The sequence below is a fragment of the Chaetura pelagica genome, unplaced genomic scaffold (genome assembly GCF_000747805.2).
Source record: "Chaetura pelagica isolate M959 unplaced genomic scaffold, ChaPel_1.0 scaffold627, whole genome shotgun sequence".
NCBI classification, from domain to species: domain Eukaryota; kingdom Metazoa; phylum Chordata; class Aves; order Apodiformes; family Apodidae; genus Chaetura; species Chaetura pelagica.
In genome coordinates, this window is record NW_009953970.1 from 948,522 (window position 1) to 971,966 (window position 23,445).

Below are 23,445 nucleotides of genomic sequence, written 5' to 3' on the forward strand. Positions count from 1 at the left end.
GGTCTTCAACATCAGGATGTGGTGCTGAGGCTCTGCTCAATGATGTTAAAACCAGAAATTGAGTGTGAAACATCTCAGGGATGTGAACCCATGCAAATGAAAAATGAGAAGGTGGTGTTCTGTGTGCTAGCACCTATTATGATTATTCATAATGCTAACAATTTATAGTCCTGTACCAAGGACTAGAATTAAGCAGGAATGAAACAAGGGGACCAGAGAAATAAATTAATTGTGCTGAACCTAATATATATCACGGTGGTTAGGGCAGAGAATGCAGATGATGGTCGCCTTGGGATAGCTAGAGTCTTGCTTGATATACTGAGATACCAGAAAAATAATTGTACATAGCTAATACATATTTGTATCTGGCAGCTAATATGGGAACAATAATAAGCACTACTATCTGTAAGAATGGAAAATCTGAGACAGCAGAAATGAGAAAACCTAGCTTCCTAAATCTCAGTGCAACGTATTTAGTAATGTATACAAAGCTTAACTATGGTAGTATGAAACAATGCCTCAGCTGAAGAGGGAAATGTGAAGGATTCCAAAACATACTAAAAAATGCATTGACTTTTATCTACAGTTAAATAAGTAACAATAACAAAGAAGGATAACTATGTATACCAAGAGTCATGGTAGAATCAGTTCACATAGCCATGTCCAAAGTTAAAATTCAAGATTAACTGACTAATTGGTCTTACTCAAAAGTATTGGAACTGTTCAAACTGCATTGTGCTATTGTGGGCTATAATTTCCCAGTAATAGTAGTTGAAAATATTTGTGCCATACCTCATTGATCTTCTTTCTTCCTTTTTCTGTTATTTTAGCTCTTCCAGCAATTATTTTCAACTGCACCTGCCATTTAGACTAAAACTAGTAATTTCATTGTGCCTAAAACCTTCCAGTGGACAAGTACAAATTACATATGTTTGGTCACTTAATGCAACAGTGGAACTTTTATAGATCATATCTCTATCATATTGTATTTTAGGTTCCAGCAATTAAATAGTGTAAAGGCACTTTAGAAAATATGTCTACAGCTCATTTATTTTAGATGATAATCTGTAATATAATTAATAGAAGTTGGAAGCTCACTCTTAATGATGTAGGTTGTAAAATTAATTTGTTTTTCTTGCATTTTGATTATTTATAAACAATTCATGTTTTTTATCCCATGTGCTATGTTAAGTTTCTGTTTAAATTCTACTGCTTAAAATAGAGAAAACATCTATAAAGAATGTACAACTACAAATTGGTGTAAAAAGGAGGAAAGTCAGTTCAACTCAGCACAACAGTATATTCCCAGAGAGTTCAAGAGGGACTATAGTTATTTTGTTTTTCAAAGCTAGTGGTGAGGACATACTTAAGAGCATTACAAATATGTACTGCTTTTTATTCACAGGGAGTCAAGGGCATAAGAAGGGTGCTCGGACCCCAAAGGCTCCCAAACAAGCTGGCATGAACTGGGCAGATCTTCTTCCACCCCCTCCAGCACATCCACCTCCCCATAGCAATAGTGAAGATTACAGTCTTTCGGTGGATGAAAGGTAAGAAAAACAAACACATCATCCATTTCTCACTTTAACTGCTAGTTAATTGAACTGTAATTTGTCCTACAAGCTGGCAGTGAGACCTTCCTTCAGTACCATCCTGGTGTTCCTCGTCTACCTGTAATGTGGCTATTTAAAGCTCATTTACTGACAGTGGTGTATATCCACTCAGGACATCCTTATTAAGCTGTTTTCAAGAGCACATATGAAAATTATGCTTTTTTTGGCTATTTATATTTGTATCAGATATGCTAATTACAGAATAAAAATTTAAGTCCTTATTTTCTTAATAAATTAATTTTAGCTATGACCAAGAAATTCCTTGTCCTGTCCCACCTGCAAGGATGTATCTGCAGCAGGATGAGCTAGAGGAAGAGGAAGAAGATGAGCGAGGTCCTACTCCACCTGTCCGAGGAGCAGCTTCCTCTCCAGCCGCTGTCTCCTATAGCCATCAGTCAACTGCCACTCTCACGCCCTCTCCCCAGGAAGAACTCCAGCCCATGTTACAGGACTGTCAGGAGGATCTGGGACACATACAACACCAACCTGACCGGAGGTGTGTCAATGCAAATGTAGCAAGAAGGATGTGACAAAAGTCATCCTGGCCCCACTGGAAATTTCTGTTGAATTCAGTGAGGTCAAGATTGTCTCCATTATATTTCTCCTGTTAATATTTAACTTCTAATCTAGGACTCTAGAATTATTTTTGACCTAAGAAATACATAATTAGGTTGCTTTATTATTATACCATGGAAAGAAATGCAGTTTATCCCTTTACGATACGTGCAATGCTGACATAAGTTAAATTCACAGTCATCAGGATATTAAAGTGGTATCGTTAACACAGCTTACCATATAATTACAGTTCCATTGTTTCCAATAGATTTACTGCATTATTACCATAAAATAGCATGCATTATTCCACAGTAACTGTGCAATTAGCTTGTCACCAATATGTATGAATATATATAAATATATAATTTATAAAGCCTATAGATTTTTCTCCTCCCATAAATCTAAACCGGGAAATTATTTCTTGCAAAATTTTCTTAACATATCCACCTACCCTTATTTACAGGAATGACCAACATTAATAAAGATAGATATTTGTTACAGGGAAATTTTGTTCCTTCTCTGTGTTTCTTTTAGTACAAAATATTTTGCACGTGCATTCTCACAGCTTCTCTTCCATAAAACAGTGAATTCTGTATGAGGCTTTTTATGCATCATGCTTATGCATGTTGCTTTTTATTAAGAAGGCACAGCTTTTCCATCACAGATAATTCTTTTTTTTTTTTTTTCTTGCCAGTGGTTTGCACATAGTGTTTGATATCACAAATATACAAACTTTCTTGTTTCTAGCAATATTACAGTCATACTTTCTATTTTTAGTGACATGTGGGCCTATTATGATGAAATTAATTTGATCTTGCAAATTAAACTGTAGAACTTCAATTTTATTAGTATAGCTCACTGGACATTTATAGATGTATTTTCCAGAATGTTTCTTGATAAGTTAGTTTGGTTTTATGTTTCCTTTTTTTAATTAAGCAGTAGTTACTACTCTTTTTTTAAAGGTTCTGTATCTGCTTTGACTTTTGCTCCCTGCTTCTACTTCGTCAGCTTTGTTTTTTTTCTTTATTCTTTATGGTAACACTTCTTATACTGTGGATCTTCTTCCATCTTCCTGAATCTTAAAAATCACTGTTTTTATTAGCAAGTGGCTAATACTATTTTCCTCTAATTTCCATTGATCCTGGTATGTCAGAGCACATGTTCATTTTAGTCACTTAAGTTTTCTGGGTTATTTAGAGGTTAAACTAGCTGGGTACTAATGGAAAAGAGAAATGCTAAGTGAGCAATGTGTTAGTGACTTTCCAGGACCTCCTGTTCAGGAGAGGGGAGTGCATATTAACATACAGAATGGAGCAGGCATAGAAGCAGATGTGTGCAAACATGCATAGCCAGCCAACAACTGCCTGGATAGTAGAACGTTTGCTCAACACAAAGACTCATAGCTAGTCACCATAAATGTCATCAAAAGTGGTAGCAAAAGTATCTGGAAGGGTGCTCAAATTTAAGCTCTTCCGGCACACATCTTAAACTCTCATTGAGTAAACTGAAAGAATAAGAAGTGTGTGGGTTTTTTTCCTTCCTGCAATGGTTAAGTCTAGCTTTGCTGAAAGTCTTAGAATTGTTAGTGACTAATTTAATCTTTTTTTCTTACTTTTTCAAGCATTATTTCTTTTCTTCTTGCTACATCCATCTCATCAGTTAAAAAAGATTGACAGAATTCTATTTACTTGATCTGTAAGGCAGGCTTGCCTTTTCCATCTAACAGCAGTGATATGACCCATGGTATTGCTGTGTATGAGTTGGATGTACTGTGCTCAACAGCTGTAGCCCATTCTGGAAGGTGTCTCTTGTTTTGAATATGGTGTGACAACACTTTCCAATTAAAAAACTGAAGTAGAAATTGGTGCTCTGGAAGAGTGGACAAGCAAAGAAAAAGATGCAGTGAAATAGCAGATTATGTCAATGTTAAAGTGAGAGCTAAGATAGGAGATAATGTCACTGTTAAAGCCAGAGCCACTGCATCAGATAAAGTGAACAAAGTATTGTTAGTTCTGCATGGCCGTGAACCAACTGCTCTCAATTAGACTATACTTGAAAGTTGGCAGGCCTGATATATTTTCCAAAACCCTAACCTATTTTGTAGCCAGTTGCCTGTCTCCTACTATCAAAACTTAGAAAATACAGACTGGCAAGTATATCGCAAGGACATTTGTCACAAGAGCTTTAAATTAAGTCAGTAAAACATTGGGCGAGGTCTCTAGTCAAAGGCAGGTAAAGATTCCCATGCAGCAATGACTTCTGGGATTTGGGAAGGAGGGGGGTATTAAATTATTGTGTATATATCCCTAACTGACCTTCATGCCATTCAGTACTTCATATAGCGTGTGGAAAACAGTGGTTAGATCATGTAGTACTGGGAGGTTCCAGTTTGTGTTTTCCACAAAATATTATGTTCTTTCTTGCCAAATTTTCCTTTTGAGATTAGTATTTCCATTTATTAAAATAAAATAAAGAAAATGGCATCTTCCCCAAATGAAAATATTTTTGAGAGTCACGTCACTGCTTGCCAATGAGATAATAAAAGGGAAAAAGTGACAAAGTAAAATTACTTTGTAAATTTTTTGCAAAGCAAACTGCACTGGAAATTCCTGGTAAGCGAAGCCAACAGTGCAGCCATTGCTGCAGAAAATATTTTTCCTAGCAGACACATGGCAATTAACGAGCAATCCTGTGGCCCTGTGAAGAAAAACTGTTGACAGTGTCACTGCCTGGAACTTCTGGGTGAAATCTTAACTACCCAAGAACACTCATCAAATTATATACTTGGCCTTTTTAAGCTGGAGACACTATTATTGATGATTAAAGCTCAAAATAAATTAACCTATACATCTACCTGGATTTTGGTATCCTTAAGACCTGTCACCTAGCCCAATTTAAAAAATAATGAAATAACAGTATAACTTCGTATAACTTTCTGAATCACTGGGATGGTTGGAGGAAAGATAATGTTTATAGAGACAATCTGTCTGGAGAGAGGCATCTGTTGACATGGATAATTTCTAGCTTCCAGAGCAATACACGTACACTTCTTTTACTCCTACTCTCACAGGTGCACAAAAATGTTTTTTTAACACTCACATGAACTGTAAACACCTCTTCACCTGGATGTGTATGTGCTACTTTAGGAAAAAGGAAAAGCTTTACGCAAAATAAGCCAATTTTCATTAAAATTAGTGTTAAAAGAACCTTGTTAAGAAGTCAGATTTCTTTGTGGTAGATTTCAAACTACATAGCTGTCAGTTCTGGTTTACAGCAAAAATAAAAACAAAATAATAATAAAAAAACCCTACCCTGAACATTTCATATATAAATTCTGTTGATTTAGAAAGGCAAGTCAAGCTTGTTGGGAAATAAATATTTTCATCAATCTACTATTTCCTCTGACTATGTTATATGACTTCAGTTCTTCTTACCCTTGTATTTTTATGCAGACGTCAGCCTGTGAGTCCTCCACCCCCTCCAAGACCTATCTCCCCGCCGCATACCTATGGATATATCTCAGGGCCCTTGGTCTCTGATATGGATACTGATGCACCAGAAGAGGAAGAGGATGAGGCAGATATAGAGGTTGCCAAGATGCAGAACAGAAGGCTCCTTTTGCGTGGCCTCGAGCAGACACCTGCTTCCAGCGTTGGGGATTTGGAGAGCTCTGTAACAGGGTCCATGATCAATGGCTGGGGTTCAGCCTCGGAAGAAGATAACATCTCAAGTGGGCGGTCTAGTGTTAGCTCTTCAGATGGATCATTTTTTACCGATGCAGATTTTGCACAGGCTGTTGCAGCAGCTGCAGAATATGCTGGCCTGAAAGTAGCCAGACGTCAAATGCAGGATGCAGCAGGAGGTGAGTTTGTCCTCTACTTGATAGGAGAAGGAAATGAATGGCCATTGTGACATATATTTATCCACAACTGTTTCCTGAGTATTCTTGTTCTTGCAACATTATAAATTCAGGAGGGGGGTGGGTCAGTTCACATTAGTGGAAGAGTCAGAAAAGGAGTTTTGGTAAAACAGTTCAAATAAATTGCTGCTCACTGTACATTGTGTTTCATAAGTAGTTCCTAATATTTTGGTCTCATGGATTATTGCCAGACCTCAACTCTGCTGGTGATGCCCACTTAGGAGGGGGAAAAAAAAAAGGATTACAGATTTATATCCTTTTCCTAGTATAAGCCTTTCCTAATATTTTGGTCTCATGGCCTGGTAGCCCCCCTCAACTCTGCTGGTGATGCCCACTTAGGAGGGGGAAAAAAAAAAGGATTACAGATTTATATCCTTTTCCTAGTATAAGACATGAAAACATTCCATGTTTTCAGTCATTATTCATGAGAGATTTAATCCCTCTGTATTGAAATGTCCAAATAAATAGTAAACCTTTTTTTTGAGTCACATTTCCCCTGGATTTGAAAAACAAGAATTTATTTATTTATTCCATTTTATATATTGTCTCTTATGTTTTGGATAATGCTGTTCAAACACTTACTGCTGTGTTATTGAGATGAACTGGATTTGTGTTGGTTTCATAATTTGACAGCTGGTTTTAGTTGCACTTTTAGATTACAGATTATGAATATGCAGAAAGGCCTTATGCATATGTTCCTTACTTCTTTTTTTTCTCCTGCATCACCACTGGCCACATGAAGTATGATATTTGAAATATTTCATGTTTTACAGTGTACTGTTTACAAGTAACACCAAGTATAATGGGTAATCAGCTAGATGATCAGTAACTAGACCCAGTGGATATTGTTCTAGTTCCACTAAGAAATAAGAATACCACAGGGTGGGATGCAGGTTTCAAGCAGATACATGAATGCTTTTGCCAGTCAAAATAATTAAACTGCCAAAGCTAGATAAGAGGTACAGTGTCCACTCTGACTCCACAGATTTGCAACGTTCCTCCCATTTCTGATATCCTCTCCCAGTTAACAGTCCTTTGTTTGATTTCAACACAGCTGTTCATCATGAAGAGTGAGAGGGGAGGTAATTTAGTAATTCTGGATGAAATCCTGGCCGATTGAAGTAGGTGGCAAAACTCCCATTCATACTCATGGGGCCAGGATTTTATCCATTTTATACATACATATATATTCATACAAATATGTGTGTGTGAATGTATATATTTAGAAGAGGTCTTTTTACATCCCATTCCTATTACAGATAAATAGTTTTACAACAGTCAAGTTCATGTTTTGCAGTGATTTTTATGTATTCGTATTCCCTATACCTGACTGTACGTTCTAAAAATGTGCTTCTTATCTGCAAATAAGCTGTGATAAAATGTCTGTCATTCACCCCCAACGCATTCATGGTCGTCCACTCTAAGCAGCAGAGTAGGCATCTGTACCTGAGACCTGCTACTGACCTGCTGTGCTATTGGCACAGGTGACCTCATGCTGCCTGAGCTAGGGGAGGTGAAATCCCTTTTGAAAGCCAATGTTTTGTTGTTTCTGGAGGACGAGAAGCCTGCCTGTGTTTGACTGCCCATGGTGTTTAGCTTCCTGGAGCGGGAGGTACCAGCCACCAACCAGCTGGATAATTTCTGTGAAACTAAGACAACCTCCCTACTGAGAGAAATGCTTCAGTTTCATTACAGCTCACCCTAAAACTGACTACGGGAAGGATAAGAGTTCTATTATTGTTCCAACAGTGTATTTTCAGGTTTTGTACAGCTAGGTCATTCTGATGTGAAGAAAGAGAAAGTATGAAAGGTCTTATTTTAGATAAGAAAAATAATAGCTATTGTTCTCTAACCATTTCCAGGCCGTAGACATTTTCATGCATCACACTGTCCTAGACCCACCAGCCCCGTGTCTACTGACAGCAACATGAGTGCTGTGGTAATACAGAAGGTCCGACCTGCCAAAAAGCAGAAACACCAGCCAGGACATCTGCGCAGAGAAGTCTACACAGATGGTGAGTTCACTGAAATGGGTGAAAACATCAATGAACCTTTCTAAATATGCATTCAGTGTGTGTGCGTGAAATTTTTCCACAGAGGTAACATTATGTTTCAGAATTCAGTGATTTGTGTTTCCTGTTGCTAAACACGCTGAACAGATTAATCTTTTTAAATGCCAGAGGTCCTTTATACTGTACATCGGTGCTTCCACTCCAGAGCCTTGCACCTGTTTTCTGTAGTGGCCTAATCGGCTAATTACTGTCATTATTTAAGAGCCCAGATAGCATAAATAGTATAGTCATTGAGAATAATGTTTGGTTAGGAGTAAAATCTTCATTCACGTGACTGACTATTAAAACCTTCAGAATGTATCTTTTCCTGAAAAATACAATTTACCATTCAAATGGTGGACAACAGAAATTCAATGAATTTTAATCCTGACCACAGTATTGTTGCAAGCGGTTACTTTGTGAGTAAAAGGAAAATGTAATCATCTTCTCTCGTGCCTTCACACACAATATCAACTCTTGCTGAAAAGGTAGTGCTTGTATTCTCTTGGGGGTGTAGGAGGATAATGCAAACATTGTGATGTTGTCTAGAGAGAGCCTGTAATGAAAATGCCTCAGGTGGTGCAGCTTTTATTAAAGCACTACCTTCCAGTTTTATAAAACAGCCCACGAGCTTTGTTGGAAATTCATGTAAGATAAATTCTCCAAGATTTAACCCATCTTGTCAAATTTGCTAAATTTGCTAACGAGGGGGGGAGGAGAAGGAAGGGCATCATCCCCCACCTCGTGAATCTCTGCAACAACAATCTGATTAGGACTTTCATTACCAGTCTGAAATTTTTCAAAGAGGGGCATCATTTGCCATTATCATATGAAAGCCTAATATTATAGATCCTTATCCAGGGTTACAAGAAGGGAGTTGTGAGCCACTTCTCCCTATGATTCCTGCCACTTGACGAAAAAATTTAATACAAAGCTCACAGCACGATGAGCAGAAGTAATTTAGCGATGAGTGGTTGTCCGTGCTATTATCTGTACTTTATTCTGAGTATTTTCTCTCACTAGCATCTATCTGATATTAGGCTACATTAAATACTGGCATGACACAGTGCACCTGGGCCTCTTGGCGTATGCCCAGGCCCCTTCTGTCAGTGAAACTGAGCTGTTGGAATATTATCTGATTTCAAGAGGTTATTACAGTGGTTTTGTGCATCTTTGCTTCTGTGAAAGGACAACACAAGGTGTAAATCCCAAAACTGTAACAGAAATGTTACATTTATGAGACCCTTGTAACGGCATTTTGCAAGATTTCATGGACATTTTATCAGCTTTTATTCTCATGAAGAGAATGCTCTTAATTGTGTAATTGGCCAAGCATCAAACCTCGATGCAAACACAACAGCTCTGACATCAGAAATAAAATGTAGACAGGAGTTTTATGAGGCCATTTTCTTCAAACACAGGAATAAATAAGAAGTAGGCCCATATTTGATGGCAGATTTTTGTGAAAGTAATTATACAAAGTTAAATCATAGTGCATTATGGTTAGATATTGCAATGGATTTGGCAATCATGATCAATATTTGTTTTGTGTTATAAAGCACCTGCTTACTTCAGCATATTTTCTAATTAGGGAAGAGTTTCCACTAGCCTGTTCAGCATACAATACAGTGTGGACATTCAGGGAACAGCGAATTACAGCTTTAATTTCTGCAGAACTAATAAAATCCAGTTCAAAGGTTGAAGGGCTTGTTTGGGGTTTTTTTTGTTGTTGTTTGTTTTATTCGCCCCTTCTCCCCCCTCCAGTCCATTTACATAAGCATATTTGGAACCTTAATGAAGATTATAACCATTCGTTTTAATAGCCATATCTAGTATATTGTCCCTTTAGAATTAGCAATAAAATAATGCCTAGTAATTGTTTTCCCTAAGTGGAGAAAAGACACTAATGAAACATTTAAGCACAATGTTTCCCAGGTATAGTTAGATTTTCCTATTGGCTGGATGTCACACTGTTACTTATATTTTTAATAAAATATTGTCTGATACAGAGGTTCTGTTTTTCTTCAGAATGGGTGAACATACACACGTGTTTGTAATAAAGCAAAGCAGATATTCTGAACTTAAGCATTTTTGCTGTCTAGAAGCAATGAATAAATACTAAACAGGAGAATAATACATTGCATCATTATTTTCTCAGCCTTTAAAATGCAATTTCATTTCACAAATGAAACATTTTCTACTGTTACCAAATTACTTGAATGAGTATTTACTAGCAGTTTCATGAAATGTGAATGTCATTAATAATTTACATGATTGGTTGACAGAAAGGATATATAAATAAAGACTTTGCATGAATGGTTGAAAATTATACAATCATAGAATCACGTAATGGCTTGAGTTGGAAGAGACCTCAAAGATCACCTAGTTCCATCTCCTCTGCCATTGACAGGGACACCTCCCACTAGATCAGATTGCTGAAGGCCCCATCCAACCTGGCCTCAAATGCTTCCAGGGATGGGGCATCCACAACTTCCCTGGGCAACCTGTTCTAGTGTCTCACTATCCTCAGACTAAGGAATTTCCTCCTAATGTATAACCTAAATCTCCCCTCTTCCAGTTTTCATCCATTACCCCTTGTCCTCTTGCTACAAGCCCTTGTAAAAAGTTCCTCCACAGCTTTCCTGTAGGCCCCTACAGGTACTGGAAGGCCACTACAAGGTCGCCTCCGGAACCTTCTGTTCTCCAGGCTGAACAGCCACAACTGTCTCAGCCTGATCTCTTAGGAGAGGTGATTCAGCCCTTGGTTCATCTTCATAGCTCTCCTCTGGACTTTCTCCATAAACTCCATCTCCTTCTTATGTTGGGGGCTCCAGGGTTGGACACAGTACTCCATGTGGGGTCTCACATGAGCCAAGTAAAGGGGTAGAATCACCTCTTTTGACCTACTGACTACACTTCTTTTGATGCAGCTTAGCTTTCTGGACTGCAAGTACAGACTGCTGGCTCATGTTGAGCTTCTTGTCCATCATCACTCCCAAGTCCTTCTTGTCCAGACTGTTTTAAATCCATTCACCACCCAGCCTGTATCTGTGCTTGGGGTTGCCCTGACCCAGGTACAGAACCTTACACTTGATCTTGTTGAACTTCATGAGGTTGACAAGAGCCCACCTCTCAAGCCTGTCAAGGTCCCTCTGGATGGCCTCCTTTCCCTCCAGTGTGTCGACTTTGCCACACACTTTGGTATCATCAGCAAACTTGCTTAGGGTACACTTGATGCCACTGCTCATGTCACTGACAAAGATATTAAATAGCACCAATCCCAGTACCAGCCCTTAGAGAACACCACTCATCACAGGTCTCCATCTGGACATCGAGCCATTGATCGACACTCTTTGAGTGCAACCATCCAGCCAGTTCCTTGCCCAAAGAGTGGTCCATCCATCAAATCCACACTATTCCAGTTTTGATACCAGGCTGTCATGCGGGACGGTGGCAAAAGCTTTGCACAGGTTCAGGTAGATGATATCAGTTTCTTTTCTTTTGTCCACTGATGCTGTGACCCCACTGTAGGAAGCCACCAAATTAGTCAGGCAGCATTTGCCCTTGGTAAAGCCATGTTGGCTGTCACCAGTTACCCCTCTGCTTTCTACATGCCTTAGCAGAGCCTTCAGGAGGATCCACTCCATGATCTTGCTGTGCACAGAGGTGAGACTGACTGGTCTATAGTTCCCTGGGTCTTCCTTAATTCCCTTCTTGAAAATGGGAGATATGTTTCCCTTTTTACAGTCAGTGGGAATTTCTCCAAACTGCCAAGACCTTTCAAATATGATGGGCAGAGACTTTGCAACTTCATTGACCAGTTCCTTCAGGAGCCATGGATGAATCCCATCAGATTCCATGGACTTGTGTGCCTTCAAGTCCTTCAGAGGCCACGAACCTGCTCTTCTCCTACAGTGAGGAAATCTTCCTTTTCACAGTCATGGAGGGCACATGCCTGTGCCTTCTCTAACTTTAACTGTGTGACCAGAGCCTTTGCCAGTGAAGACTGAGGCAAAGTAGTCACTGATTATCTCAGCTTTCACTATGTCCTGCACGCCTAGGTCACCATTTTCCTTTTGAAGTGGGCCCACAGCTTCCTTCATCTTCCTCTTATTGCTGACATACCTGTAGAAACCTTTCTTGTTACTCTTAATATCCCTTGCCAGGTCCAACTCTATCTGTGCTTTGTCCTTCCTTACCCAATCCCTTGCTTCTCTGACAACTTGTCTGTACTCCCCCCAGGACACCTGGCCCTGCTTCCATTCTCTGTATGCCTTGTTTTTACCTTTAACTGTGTCCAGAAGCTCCCTGATTATCCATACAGGCCTCATAGCTCCCCAACTTGCCTTCCTCTTCACTGGACACGTAGCTCCTGCACATGGATCCTTGAATATGGACCAGCTCCCCTTCCCTCTAGGGATTTGTTCCAGGGTACCCTGCCAAGCAGACCATTGAAGAGACCAAAATCTGCTTTCTTGAAATTGAGGGTAGTGAGCTTGTTTTGCTCCTTCCTCACTACCCTAAGGATCCTGAATTCAACCATGTCATGGTTGCTACAGCCTGGTCTCCCATTAAGTCTTACATCATCAGCCAGCCCAGCACTGTTGGTGAGAAGAGGGTTCAGCACAGCACCTTTCTTGTTGGTTCCTCTACCATTTGCAGGAGGACATTGTCATCAATGCACTCCAGGGACTTCCTGAATTGCTGGTGCTTTGCAGTGTTGTCCCTCCAGCAGATATCAGGGTGGTTGAAATACCCCATGAGGACTAGGGCCTGTGAGCATATCTGCCTGTAGAGGGCCTCATCTGCTCAGCCGTCCTGATCTGGTGGCCTGTAGCAGATCCCCACTATGACATCTCCTGTCTTCCCTTTAACCCTGACCTGTAAGGTTTTGGTCACTCCTCCATGCCCAGGCAGAGTTCCACAGACTCCCAGGTGGTCACTGATGTAGAGGGTGACACCCCTTCCGCTTCTGCCCTTCCTGTCCTTCCTAAAGAGCTATAAATGCCAAGACTATTACGGGCAGCCATATATCTAAGTCTTAAAAAAAATATTTATTTCTTTATATAGCAAGATTTGTAAAAGAGAGTGGTATTTCTCAAAGTGTGTTTGTTGTCAATGTAGCAGTAAAAATCCTTTGTAAAATGAAGGACCATGCTCTCTGATCCATTCTGCATTTTATAAGTACTAACACTTTTATTTTCTGCTAGCATTAGTTCAAATTGGTTTCTGCTTTATGTGGAACAGGATTTCAGCTCAGTTGTTTTGTTCCTTGACAATCATCCAGGCGGTATAATGTTCTCCATATTTGTTGCTAAAAATCTTTGCTCAGTAGGAGGTAAAGATTAAAATGTATGAATTTTTAATTTCTCTTCATCTAGCCTTTTAGAGAGTTAAATACTAAGAGGGCATTAAAAGAACCAACTAACAGATGTGTCTTCTTTCTCAAACTTGCCTGACCTACTTATGTACTTATTTTAAGAAACCAAATTTTAAAAGAATATTTTTTTCTTTTCAAAGATTGTATATATGAAAGTCTCCTCTGAACTGTCTTGAATTGGTTTAATAGTAGTTACAAGCTTCAGAATTGTAAGCATTTAGATAAAAAGAATGAAAGTTGTTTGTAATTTCTGTTCAGTAAATCTGCCAGTAGAAGTTACACCATTGACAGTTCACATGAGATTTTAAATCATGGTTCTTTTTTAAATCTCTGAAATACTAACATTTTCACAATTAGCTGGTTGAGAATGTAACTGGGTTATTTAGCTGTGGTATCAATAATATGACAGTAGGGCAGCTGAATTTCTCACAAGAAGCAATTGAGTATCTACCAAATAATCCCTTGATTTTCTCCTTTGAAACAGTAAGCCATTATGCACACTGCCATCGCTTGTACTCTTGTCTGCCTCCACCAGTGCAGTGCAAAAAATATATATTCTGCACAAATAGCAGCAAGGTAAATAATAAGTAGGAGTGTGTTTCTTACCTCTGCTAAAAACCAGCATGTTATTGAATCACATTAATTTTCAGATACCAGATATCAAATTTCAAGTATCTTTGCAGTCCTTGCTTCTGTTGATTTCATTACTGAGGCAGTTTTTGTGGAATGAAAGTTGTTTTGATAAAAGTGTTATAAAAGTGTAGATCTGGATGTGGACACAGGGCCATGACCTCATTGCAGTTACAGAGACATTATGGGATAGCCCAGATGATTGGAGTGCTGCCATAGATGGCTACATACTCTTTAGGCAAGATAGGTCATCAAAATGGGGTGGTGGAGTGGCTCTTTATGTGAAAGAGCACCTGGAATGTATCATGCTCTGCCTAGGAGAGAAGGAGGAACGTGTTAAGAGCTTATGGGTGAGAGTTACGGGGCAGGCTAACATGAGTGATGCTGTTGTGGGTGTTTACTACAAGCTACCTGATCAGGATGAGGAGGTTGATGCGGTCTTTCACAAGCAGCTGAAACTAGCCTCATTCTCACGGGGGACCACCCTGACATTTGCTGGAAAGGCAATACAGCCAGGCACGCACTGTCTAGGAGGTTCCTGCAGAGCGTTGGTGACAACATTCTGATGCAGGTGGTTTAGGAGCCTACAAGGGGGGTTGTGCTATAGAATGTGGTATTAACAAACAAAGAAGGTGTTGCTGGGGATGTGAAGGTTGGGGACAACATTGGCTGTAGTGAGCACAAGTGGTGGAGTTCAATGTCGTGCTTGGAAGAAGTAAAGAAATATGTAGAATTACAACCCTGGACTTCAGAAGAGCTAAGCTTACCCTTTTCAAAGATCTACTCAGTAGAATACCATGGTTCAGGGTATGGATGTCCATGAGAGCTGGGCAACTTTCAAACACTGCTTCCTCCAAGCTCAGGACTGGTGCATCCCTATGAGGAAGAAATCAAGCAGAGGAGGTAGGAGACCTGAATGGATGAGTAAAGGTCTTCTGGAAAAAATTAAAGGAAATAATTAAATTTACAGAATGTGGAAAATAGAACTGGCCACTTGGGAGAAATAAAGGAACACAGTCAGAGAACGAGGGATGCAATGAGGAAAGCTAAGGCCCACCTGGAATTAAATCTGGTAAGGGATATCAAAGACATTGATGGGATGGCCCACTGATGAATGAGGCAGATACCCTAGTGGCAGAAGACACAGAAGGTGGAGTGATTGAATGCGTTCTTTGTTTCAGTCTTCACTGCTAAAGCTGACCCTCTTGAATCGCAAACCCTGGAGGTAAGAGATAAAGACTAGAGAGAGGAAGACTTTCCCTTGGTAGCGAAAGACCAGGTTAGAGGCCACTTAGCTGAACTGGACATCCATAAATCCATGGGCCCTGATGGGGTGCATCCACGAGTTCTGAAAGAGCTGGCAGATGTTATTGCTAGGCCACTCTCCATCATCTTTGAGAGGTCATGAAGAACAGGAGAGGTGCCTAAGGACTGGAGAAAGGCAAATATCACTCCATTCTTCAAAAAGGGCAAGAAGGAGAACCGAGGGAACTACTGGCTGGTTAGTCTCACCTCGATTCCCAGTAAGGTTGTTGGAACAAATTGTTCTGGATGTTATCTCAAAACATGTGAAAGCAAAGAAAGTCACTGGGAGAATTCAGCATGGATTCACTAAAGGGAAATGATGCTTGACTAATCTGTTTGCTTTCTGTGATGTTGTAACTGGTTGGTGAGATGAGGGGAGAGCAGTGGATGTTACTTACCTTGACTCGAGCAAGACTTTTGACACAGTTTCTCCACTTCAGTGCCAAATTTATTTAGCAGATGGTTTTTCCCCACTGGTGTTTTCCTTACCTCAGGATCCCTATACATGTTCTCATTGAGAAAATCGTCATTGCTGCTTTCAAAAGACATACATGGAAAGTTTTAAATGTAGTCTGTGCTATGAAATGGCATCCATTAGTTGTTTTAGTTACATGGGAAGCAGTACAACAGTCATACATACACATTAATGAAATATGTGAGCATAGCTGACCTTTAACAAATACTTCTGAGTTCTTCATGTTGGTTTGATGTTGCTATGTGATTTATTTTTTATTCCTTACAATGGAAGCTTCCATTTTCCTTTTAATCAGAAGTGTGCCAGTTTGTACTCAAGGAGACAGATTGAATCTGGATTTTCTCTGTGATCTGAGCTGTTAAAATAAATACCACAGGGGTATAATAGTGTCGACCTCTGAGAAGTTTTTTTTCCACTCTGTAAAGGATTCCTCTCAGCGAGGAGTACTATGTTATAATGAAGATTTTTATAGTTTCCCTGCAGGTTACAAAAATGTTTTCAAAAGAGAATATTACTTTTCCTTAGGTATTAGTGTATCGTAGAGCTACTGCCATTTAATGAAGCTTTTTTCTATCAATTCATCTTTCCTGTCCATAGTCAAAACTTAAAACTACTTTGTTCATCATCCTGTGCAGCTGGATAGGATTCTTGATTAAAGTATTTTGTTTCAAGTTGTATTTTATAGGCTACAGGAAAAATGCTGTTCCGTCTCTTTGGCATTCAGCAAATGCATTGCCATATCACAATTGGTGGAGACTGGCTTCAAGGGTGGCTGAAAAAGCTTGGGATTAAGTACTTCCACTTTACATCAGCAGGCTCAGCAGAAGGGCTGTTCAGTGCTCTGACAACTTAATAGGGGCAGCAAGTGGGGAATATGAAACACAAGATAATTGCATGAACAACTGTGGTCCCAAAAGTCTACACTTCTGAGTTTATCTTCATCCACTTTCAATTTGGTGGGTCCTTTTCTGAGAGGAGACAAATGAGAAGGGTGTTATCCAGAGAAAGAAAAATATTTTAATCTTCTCAGGCTAATGAAGAGGTTTTTTTCTTATTTCTTTTTAATCTTGGCCACGTTGTATAATCACTAAAAGTATTCTGCAAAGGGTGGGAACCATCATCATCTCCAGCATTGCTTCTGAAAAACAGCTATTATTCTTTGGGATGGGTCTGATGTGGTCTGATGCATTGGACTTTTAAGGAACATATCATATGGTATTCTGAGGTCTTGGGTAGACTTCACACAATTTTTCACCTAGTGGTTGAATTCTAAGGGGTTATATGCTTCTTCAGACCAGTATTTTTTGAAGCAGGTATTGACTCTGAAGCTCACGTTGCTATGGAGCCCTGTGTTCCAAATGTCCAAACATGTAGGCACAGACTGAAAGGGATTTGGTGACTGGAGCTCACAGGGCATCTTTAGAGTAGGCAGTCTGAATGCTACTGTGATGTTTGGAATTAATGTGTTTCATTGCTAAGGTCTTTCTTTTGTTGTTGCTGTTTTGTTTGGTTGGGTTTGTTTGGTTTGGTATGGTTTGGTTTTGTTTTTACCAAGTCAGTGGCTTTAGTGGAGCAAGAAGTCAGAGATCTCATTTACCCCAAGTATGCCCGCCCTTAGGAAATTAACCTTATGAAAATCTCAAGTTTAATGTGGAGGATAGTGCCTAGTAAGCCTGCACTGAATTCTCCGTTGATACACCTTTCCACAGGAATGTCATTTGTGCTTTGATTCACTGGAAAACCTGTCAAAAATATCTGGCATCTGCCATATCTGAATTTATACGTATTTGTTAGGTGCTTATTTTTTTCTTATTCAGGAGTACTACCTTTATTCTTGGCCAAATTTAGTTAATTTTCAGTTGAAATATTCTCTTGAGTAGGCTGAATTAGCTGTATATAGAGTGATGGTGTTCGAAAAACACAGCTGCTCCAAGATTTTTGTGGAAGTAGAAAGAATGAATGCACACTATTATAAAATGCTGAAGTTACATTTTTTTAATAGTGCTGTTTTGTTGGGTTTTTTTGCAATCTCACTCGAGATTATTAACCTCAGAAACATCTCTCACATCTCACTTTTTTTAACATGTTCTCTTATATTCATGTGGTTCATTCCTACAGATTTCTTGTGAACCACTTTTGTATTGTCATTTTTTACTTTTACATTCTTTTTCTTCACATTTTATATTCTGCAGAGCACTATTCATCCTGATGAATAGTTTACATATTCTAGGTTTAATTCTCAATCATAGAATTATAGTGTCACATAATGGTTTGAGTTGGAAGAGACCTTAAAGATCACCTAGTTCCAACCCCCCTGCCATGGGCAGGGACACCTCCCAGTAGGCCAGGTTGCTGAAAGCCCCATCCAACCTGCCCTTGAACACCTCCAGGGAAGGGGCATCCGCAACTTCCCTGGGCAACCTGTTCCAGTGTCTCATCACCCTCACACTAAAGAATTTCTTCCTAATGTCTAACACAAATCTTCCCTCTTCCAGTTTTAATCCATTACCCCTTGTCCTCTCATGAGAAACCCTTGTAAAAAGTCCCTCCCCAGCTTTCCTGTAGGCCCCCTTCAGAAAATGCAAGAGCACTGTGAGGTCTCCCCAGAGCCTTCTCATCTCCAGGCTCACCAACCCCAAGACACGTGTGTCTTATAAATGCTATTTAAAAATATACAGAATTGTCAAATCCTTTAAACTGTGCTAACTTAAGAAGACGAGTTCAGAAGTCTTCCGTATCTTTTTTTCTTTTTTTTCTTCCTGGGAGTGTGTTACTTCATTGATTGAGTGTGTTGGGGTTTTTTTATCTCAAGTCATGCCCACAGTTCTGGGGATATATATGATAGGCTAACCTATTATTTTGAAAGAAGAATTCAATAATTAATAAAGTTTATCATAACATATCTGTGCAGTGTATCTGATACAAATTCTTACACCCCAGCCAATTTGACTTAACACTCAGCACTGAAAACCTGGAGTAACTGTAGCACAAGCTGCTGTGTTGTTGAATGAACTTGGCAAAAATTATAAATATCAACAAAGATATGTCAATATCTTTATGTCTGTTGATATCCATAACTGGTATATTAATACCCAAGTGCCTACATTTTATTACAGCTTTCTATAGAGATTTTAAAGAAAATAGAAAATAAGTCTTTGCGTTTTTAAAGTTCAAGCTTTGAGAAAATACCCATCAGCAGTTGTAACAGTAACATAATACTTCTTGGGGTGGAGAAAGAAGGGCAGAGGGAGAAAGTAAAGAGGGCATCTTTTTGTTCAGTGAAAGTTAAAGATTCTTTCTTAATTTCATTAGTTTATGATATCACTGTAATTATTCTCTTTTAACTTTGTAGACTTGCCGCCCCCTCCTGTGCCACCTCCAGCTATAAAATCACCAACCGCCCAGTCCAAATCCCAGCTGGAGGTGCGGCCGGTCATGTTGCCCAAACTTGCTTCTATAGAAGTGAGGACAGACAGATCTGCAGAGAGGAAAGGAGCGAGCTACAAGGGCAGGGACGGGGTGGATGGGCGACAGCATTCAGACGTGCGGACAAACTCGGGAGAGCGGAGAGAGCCGCAGGAACAGCAAAATGATGGGAAACTGCGAGGAAATAAAGCACCAAAACGAGAAGGCACACCAGCAAAAACTCATCTTCTTCAAGGTTATTTTGCATGCTCTGGGTTTAATGAAGTGTTGTGTGTTGATCACAGGGAAGAGGCGGCTCATTTCAGGTGTCTCACACCAATGGTATGAGTGAAGTTGTGCCTGCTGAATTGTCACCATTTATTGTAATCGTAGGTGCTAATACAGGTCACATTGTAGGTTCTCATTAGGGTGAAATGGAAACAAAAGCTTTTGAAAAACATGGATGTTTTATCCTGTTTTCCTGATGCACCCATCGTGTTAAAGCAAACACCGAGGAAGCCCAAATAGAAATATTCCTCAAGAGCTGTAGGGATCACTGCCTCTGCCCCTACCATACATTTATAGTCTAGTTATGTCTAATCTATCTAAGCATAATCTAATTTACAAACGAACTGAGTGGCTTTTAGAGAGTTGATCTGTTAGTCAGGTATTTGACTTTTCTACGAAACAATTTACACTTGGTCCATTTTTGTCCATTGTCTAAACTTGGTCCTGTTTAAAACAAAAGTAGTACTGCATTAGTTGTAATTACTAACTGACACATAACATATTAATCTGACTTGATCAATGTAATCTCTTGTTATGGAAGTAGGTAAGATTACTGATTAATGGAACATGATTATTGGAATTTGTCAAGTGTTCATTAAAACTTTCAACACATATCATACAAATGCCTGGTCCTTTTTCATACAGGTAGCTAGAGTCAATATCAGCGGTGATTGGGCAGTAAGTGCTTAAATGAGCATATTAATAAGAGATTGGAACTGATTACAGTGCATTACTATACAGAAAAGTTATTACAAGTTTACCTGAAGAGGATGGTGCTGGAATTTTAAAACATGCCCACTAATTTTGTTTCAAAATCAACTTGAGAAGTACAAGGTCTGATACACAGATGCAGTGAGCTCCTTGCAAGTATCATGCGCATATTGTCATTTCCTTCTACTCAGTCACATCAAAAATATACAAGGGTTATTTTTTCTTCATTTTCTGGTAGAACATAGAGCAGTGACCATAAATTAAAATTAATTGGACAGTAATAATGAATTCATTTTTCTGCAGTGATTGCTACCACATTAATTCTATAACTTTTCTTAAGAATGCTTCTATAATGCTGTTATGGAAGCAGTGTATTTCATATTCCTGTCAGGCATTGCTTTAAACCTACTGAGTATCATAAAAAGTAAAATAAATCAACTGCATGCAGAAATTTTTTGGATCACTGTATCTCTGGGTTTGTAAACATAACGATGTATATATTTAATTATACAGAGGACATCCTGCCATATTCTAGACCAACATTTCCAACATCAAATAATCCTAGAGATCCCAGCTCCTCCAGCTCTATGTCGTCAAGAGGATCAGGAGGTAGACAGAGGGCAGATCAAGCAAATATAGCCCGAAGGAATGTTGCAGAAATGCAGCTACTGGGAGCGTATGAACAAGGAGAAGAGGAAGAAGAGATGGAGGTAACTGCAGTTGTACCACTGAAGATGGCTGGAATCCCACCATTTTCTGTTCTTAGACAAATGCCAAGAAAAAACGTTTGAACCGGAAATGTTTCTCTTCAGAAAAATTGGTACATTTATCCATCTATTGATGTTATGTGCAAGCCAGGAACAGAAACTTTAAGAATGTGTCAAAAACATAAGTAATGTGTAGCATAGTATAACTGCCACCACACGAAAACCTGTGGAATAGAACTTGCAGAAATACACTACTTAACTGTGCACTTTATCCAGATTCTTTCAGAAGTGAAAAAAAAGCATTAGAGCATTTAAGAACACCTTGACATTGCCTGTCACATTTTTGGAAGTGTATTGGTTTAGATTTTAATAGATAATAAGGCATGAACTACTTATCTTCTTTGTTTTTTCTGCCTAGTGATATTAATTCAATTTAAATCCTGATTGTAGAAAGGGTGTCCAACATGCAGTCACACTGCTGCACATAATTAAAAGTTGTAATTACTATTTAAAGGTAACAAATCACTAAAAAGTATGTAAAACAAACTTTAGATAATAAGATCTAACACGGTTATTTATGTCTTCTGTTGTTTTTTTTTAATACAGGAAACAGAAAGCTGAAGACAGCGACATGTACTGTAACAGGCTTTTAAAATCTAATCAGAAAAAAAAAAAATCACTTAAGATGCCTCAAGTCTGATGATGTTTGACGCCAGAAATAATGTTCAGTGCAATCAGTCAGTGTACAACTTTTCATTTTTCTTCATGCCACCAGAATGCTAACATTTCTTTTTCTTTGTAAACCCTCTTAATTAGGAATGGCCCTTGTCTATTCCCTAATGCTAAGTGCATCACCTTCGCTGGCCAAGAAGGCAAGTAAGCTGCTCTTTGTGGTACTTGGGCCAGCTGCTGCTTCAGGATTACAACAGAAGGGATTCCAGAGCCTGGGATCCCAAGGCTTCTCCCCTGCGAGGCGGTGCTTAGTACACTGCTGGTACACCAGTGAGCCAGTCGATAATGATGGATACAGCATTGATTAAGAAGTTCCCCAAAGTGAACATCATGCAGAACATTCTTTTATTCTAGGGGTTTCACTGTAGTCTGCAGTTAGTGCAAATGATATCTTGCAATTTCAATACAGACTGGGTCTCTTTTTTTCTGCCAGTCTCTTATGAACCTTTTGCAGATGAAACAGTTTCACAAATGCAAGTAAAATTAATTTGGCATGAGTGGCTCTTATTGTAAATATGTACTCATTTTAAATCCCCTGTGGTACTTTGATTTGTCTTTCCATTTTCATCTTTAAGCACGTTCTTATTAAAAATGTCCTTTGGGATAGGCAGGAGGTAAGCCAATATGATTGCTATTTGCCTAATCATGGCAAGTTTATCTGAAACTTTTTCTACTTTTCAGCTTAAACAATGCTTATGAAAATGAGGAAGAAAAATTAATGGACATTTTTAATAATGATTGGGTGTTGTCATTAACTGTTACTGGCCCAAATCTCAGACCTCTACTTGTGTCAATTCACCTTAAAGAAGTGCCACTTAAAGAAGTTTTGTTTGATCTTGGCGATTAATTTTTTTGTAATGCACTGCTTATCTTTTTTTTTTTTTTTTTTTTGGTTTTAAAAGCACAATCACTAAACTTTGTTTGTAAACCATTGTAACTATTAACCTTTTTTTTGTCTTATTGAAAATGTTAAGCATTTGTTTGGGATGTTTTTCATCTTTTTGTTAATGCTCTATGTTTGTATTTGGAATATTTGAATGATGACAGATGGTAAAGTAACAAACGTAAATGTGGGCCATAATCAAAACACTTCTCACTATTCCTGGACTTAGGGAAAACTATCAATTTTGCTGTGACCTCTCTCAACATTGGATTATCAGTAAAGCTGAAATAGAGGCATTAGTTGCATTGAATTTGCCAAATTATGTCCTCTGTCTGTGGATTTTATGACCTTTTTTGTAATTATAAAATTTCTTTGTCATTGGTGCTAATGGAAGAATGTGTGTTTGTTTATGGACAGCTATCAGGACTAGCCCCAATGGAAAAAAAAAAAAAAAAAAAAAAAAAAAAAAAAAAGAAAAAAGTGTTTTGGTGTTTACAGAGGACTGAAATTTTTCATTTAGCTGATTTTTAAAGAAAGGTTCCATAGAAAGGGTGTGCAGTACTAAAGGAACAATCCATGTGATTAATGTTTTCATTATGTTCATGTAAGAAACCTCATATTTTAGCCATAATTTTGCATACTGAGGATCCAATAATCAGAAAAGTAATTTTTGTCACATTATTTATTAAAAATGTTCTCAAATACATTATCTTTCTTGTGTAGTTTCTTGTGTTCACTGAAACATAATTTTAGGGGCAACTCTGATCTTGTTTCTATTCATAAGTCCGAAT

The 23,445-nt window shown here is 38.7% G+C and overlaps 1 protein-coding gene across 1 annotated transcript in view; it reads left to right on the forward strand.

The window, feature by feature from the left end:
* ROBO1 (roundabout, axon guidance receptor, homolog 1 (Drosophila)) overlaps positions 1–23,092 on the forward strand; it is a 627,322-nt gene extending 604,230 nt beyond the window's left edge. The window contains exons 25-32 of the mRNA XM_010002162.1: positions 1,406–1,550; positions 1,858–2,109; positions 5,621–6,030; positions 7,950–8,102; positions 19,281–19,589; positions 20,846–21,042; positions 21,646–21,672; positions 23,072–23,092. Coding sequence (XP_010000464.1) covers positions 1,406–1,550; positions 1,858–2,109; positions 5,621–6,030; positions 7,950–8,102; positions 19,281–19,589; positions 20,846–21,042; positions 21,646–21,660 — 1,481 coding nt within the window. The 3' untranslated portion in view covers positions 21,661–21,672; positions 23,072–23,092. The remainder of the gene's footprint in view (positions 1–1,405; positions 1,551–1,857; positions 2,110–5,620; positions 6,031–7,949; positions 8,103–19,280; positions 19,590–20,845; positions 21,043–21,645; positions 21,673–23,071) is intronic.
* The last annotated feature ends 353 nt before the right edge of the window (positions 23,093–23,445 follow it).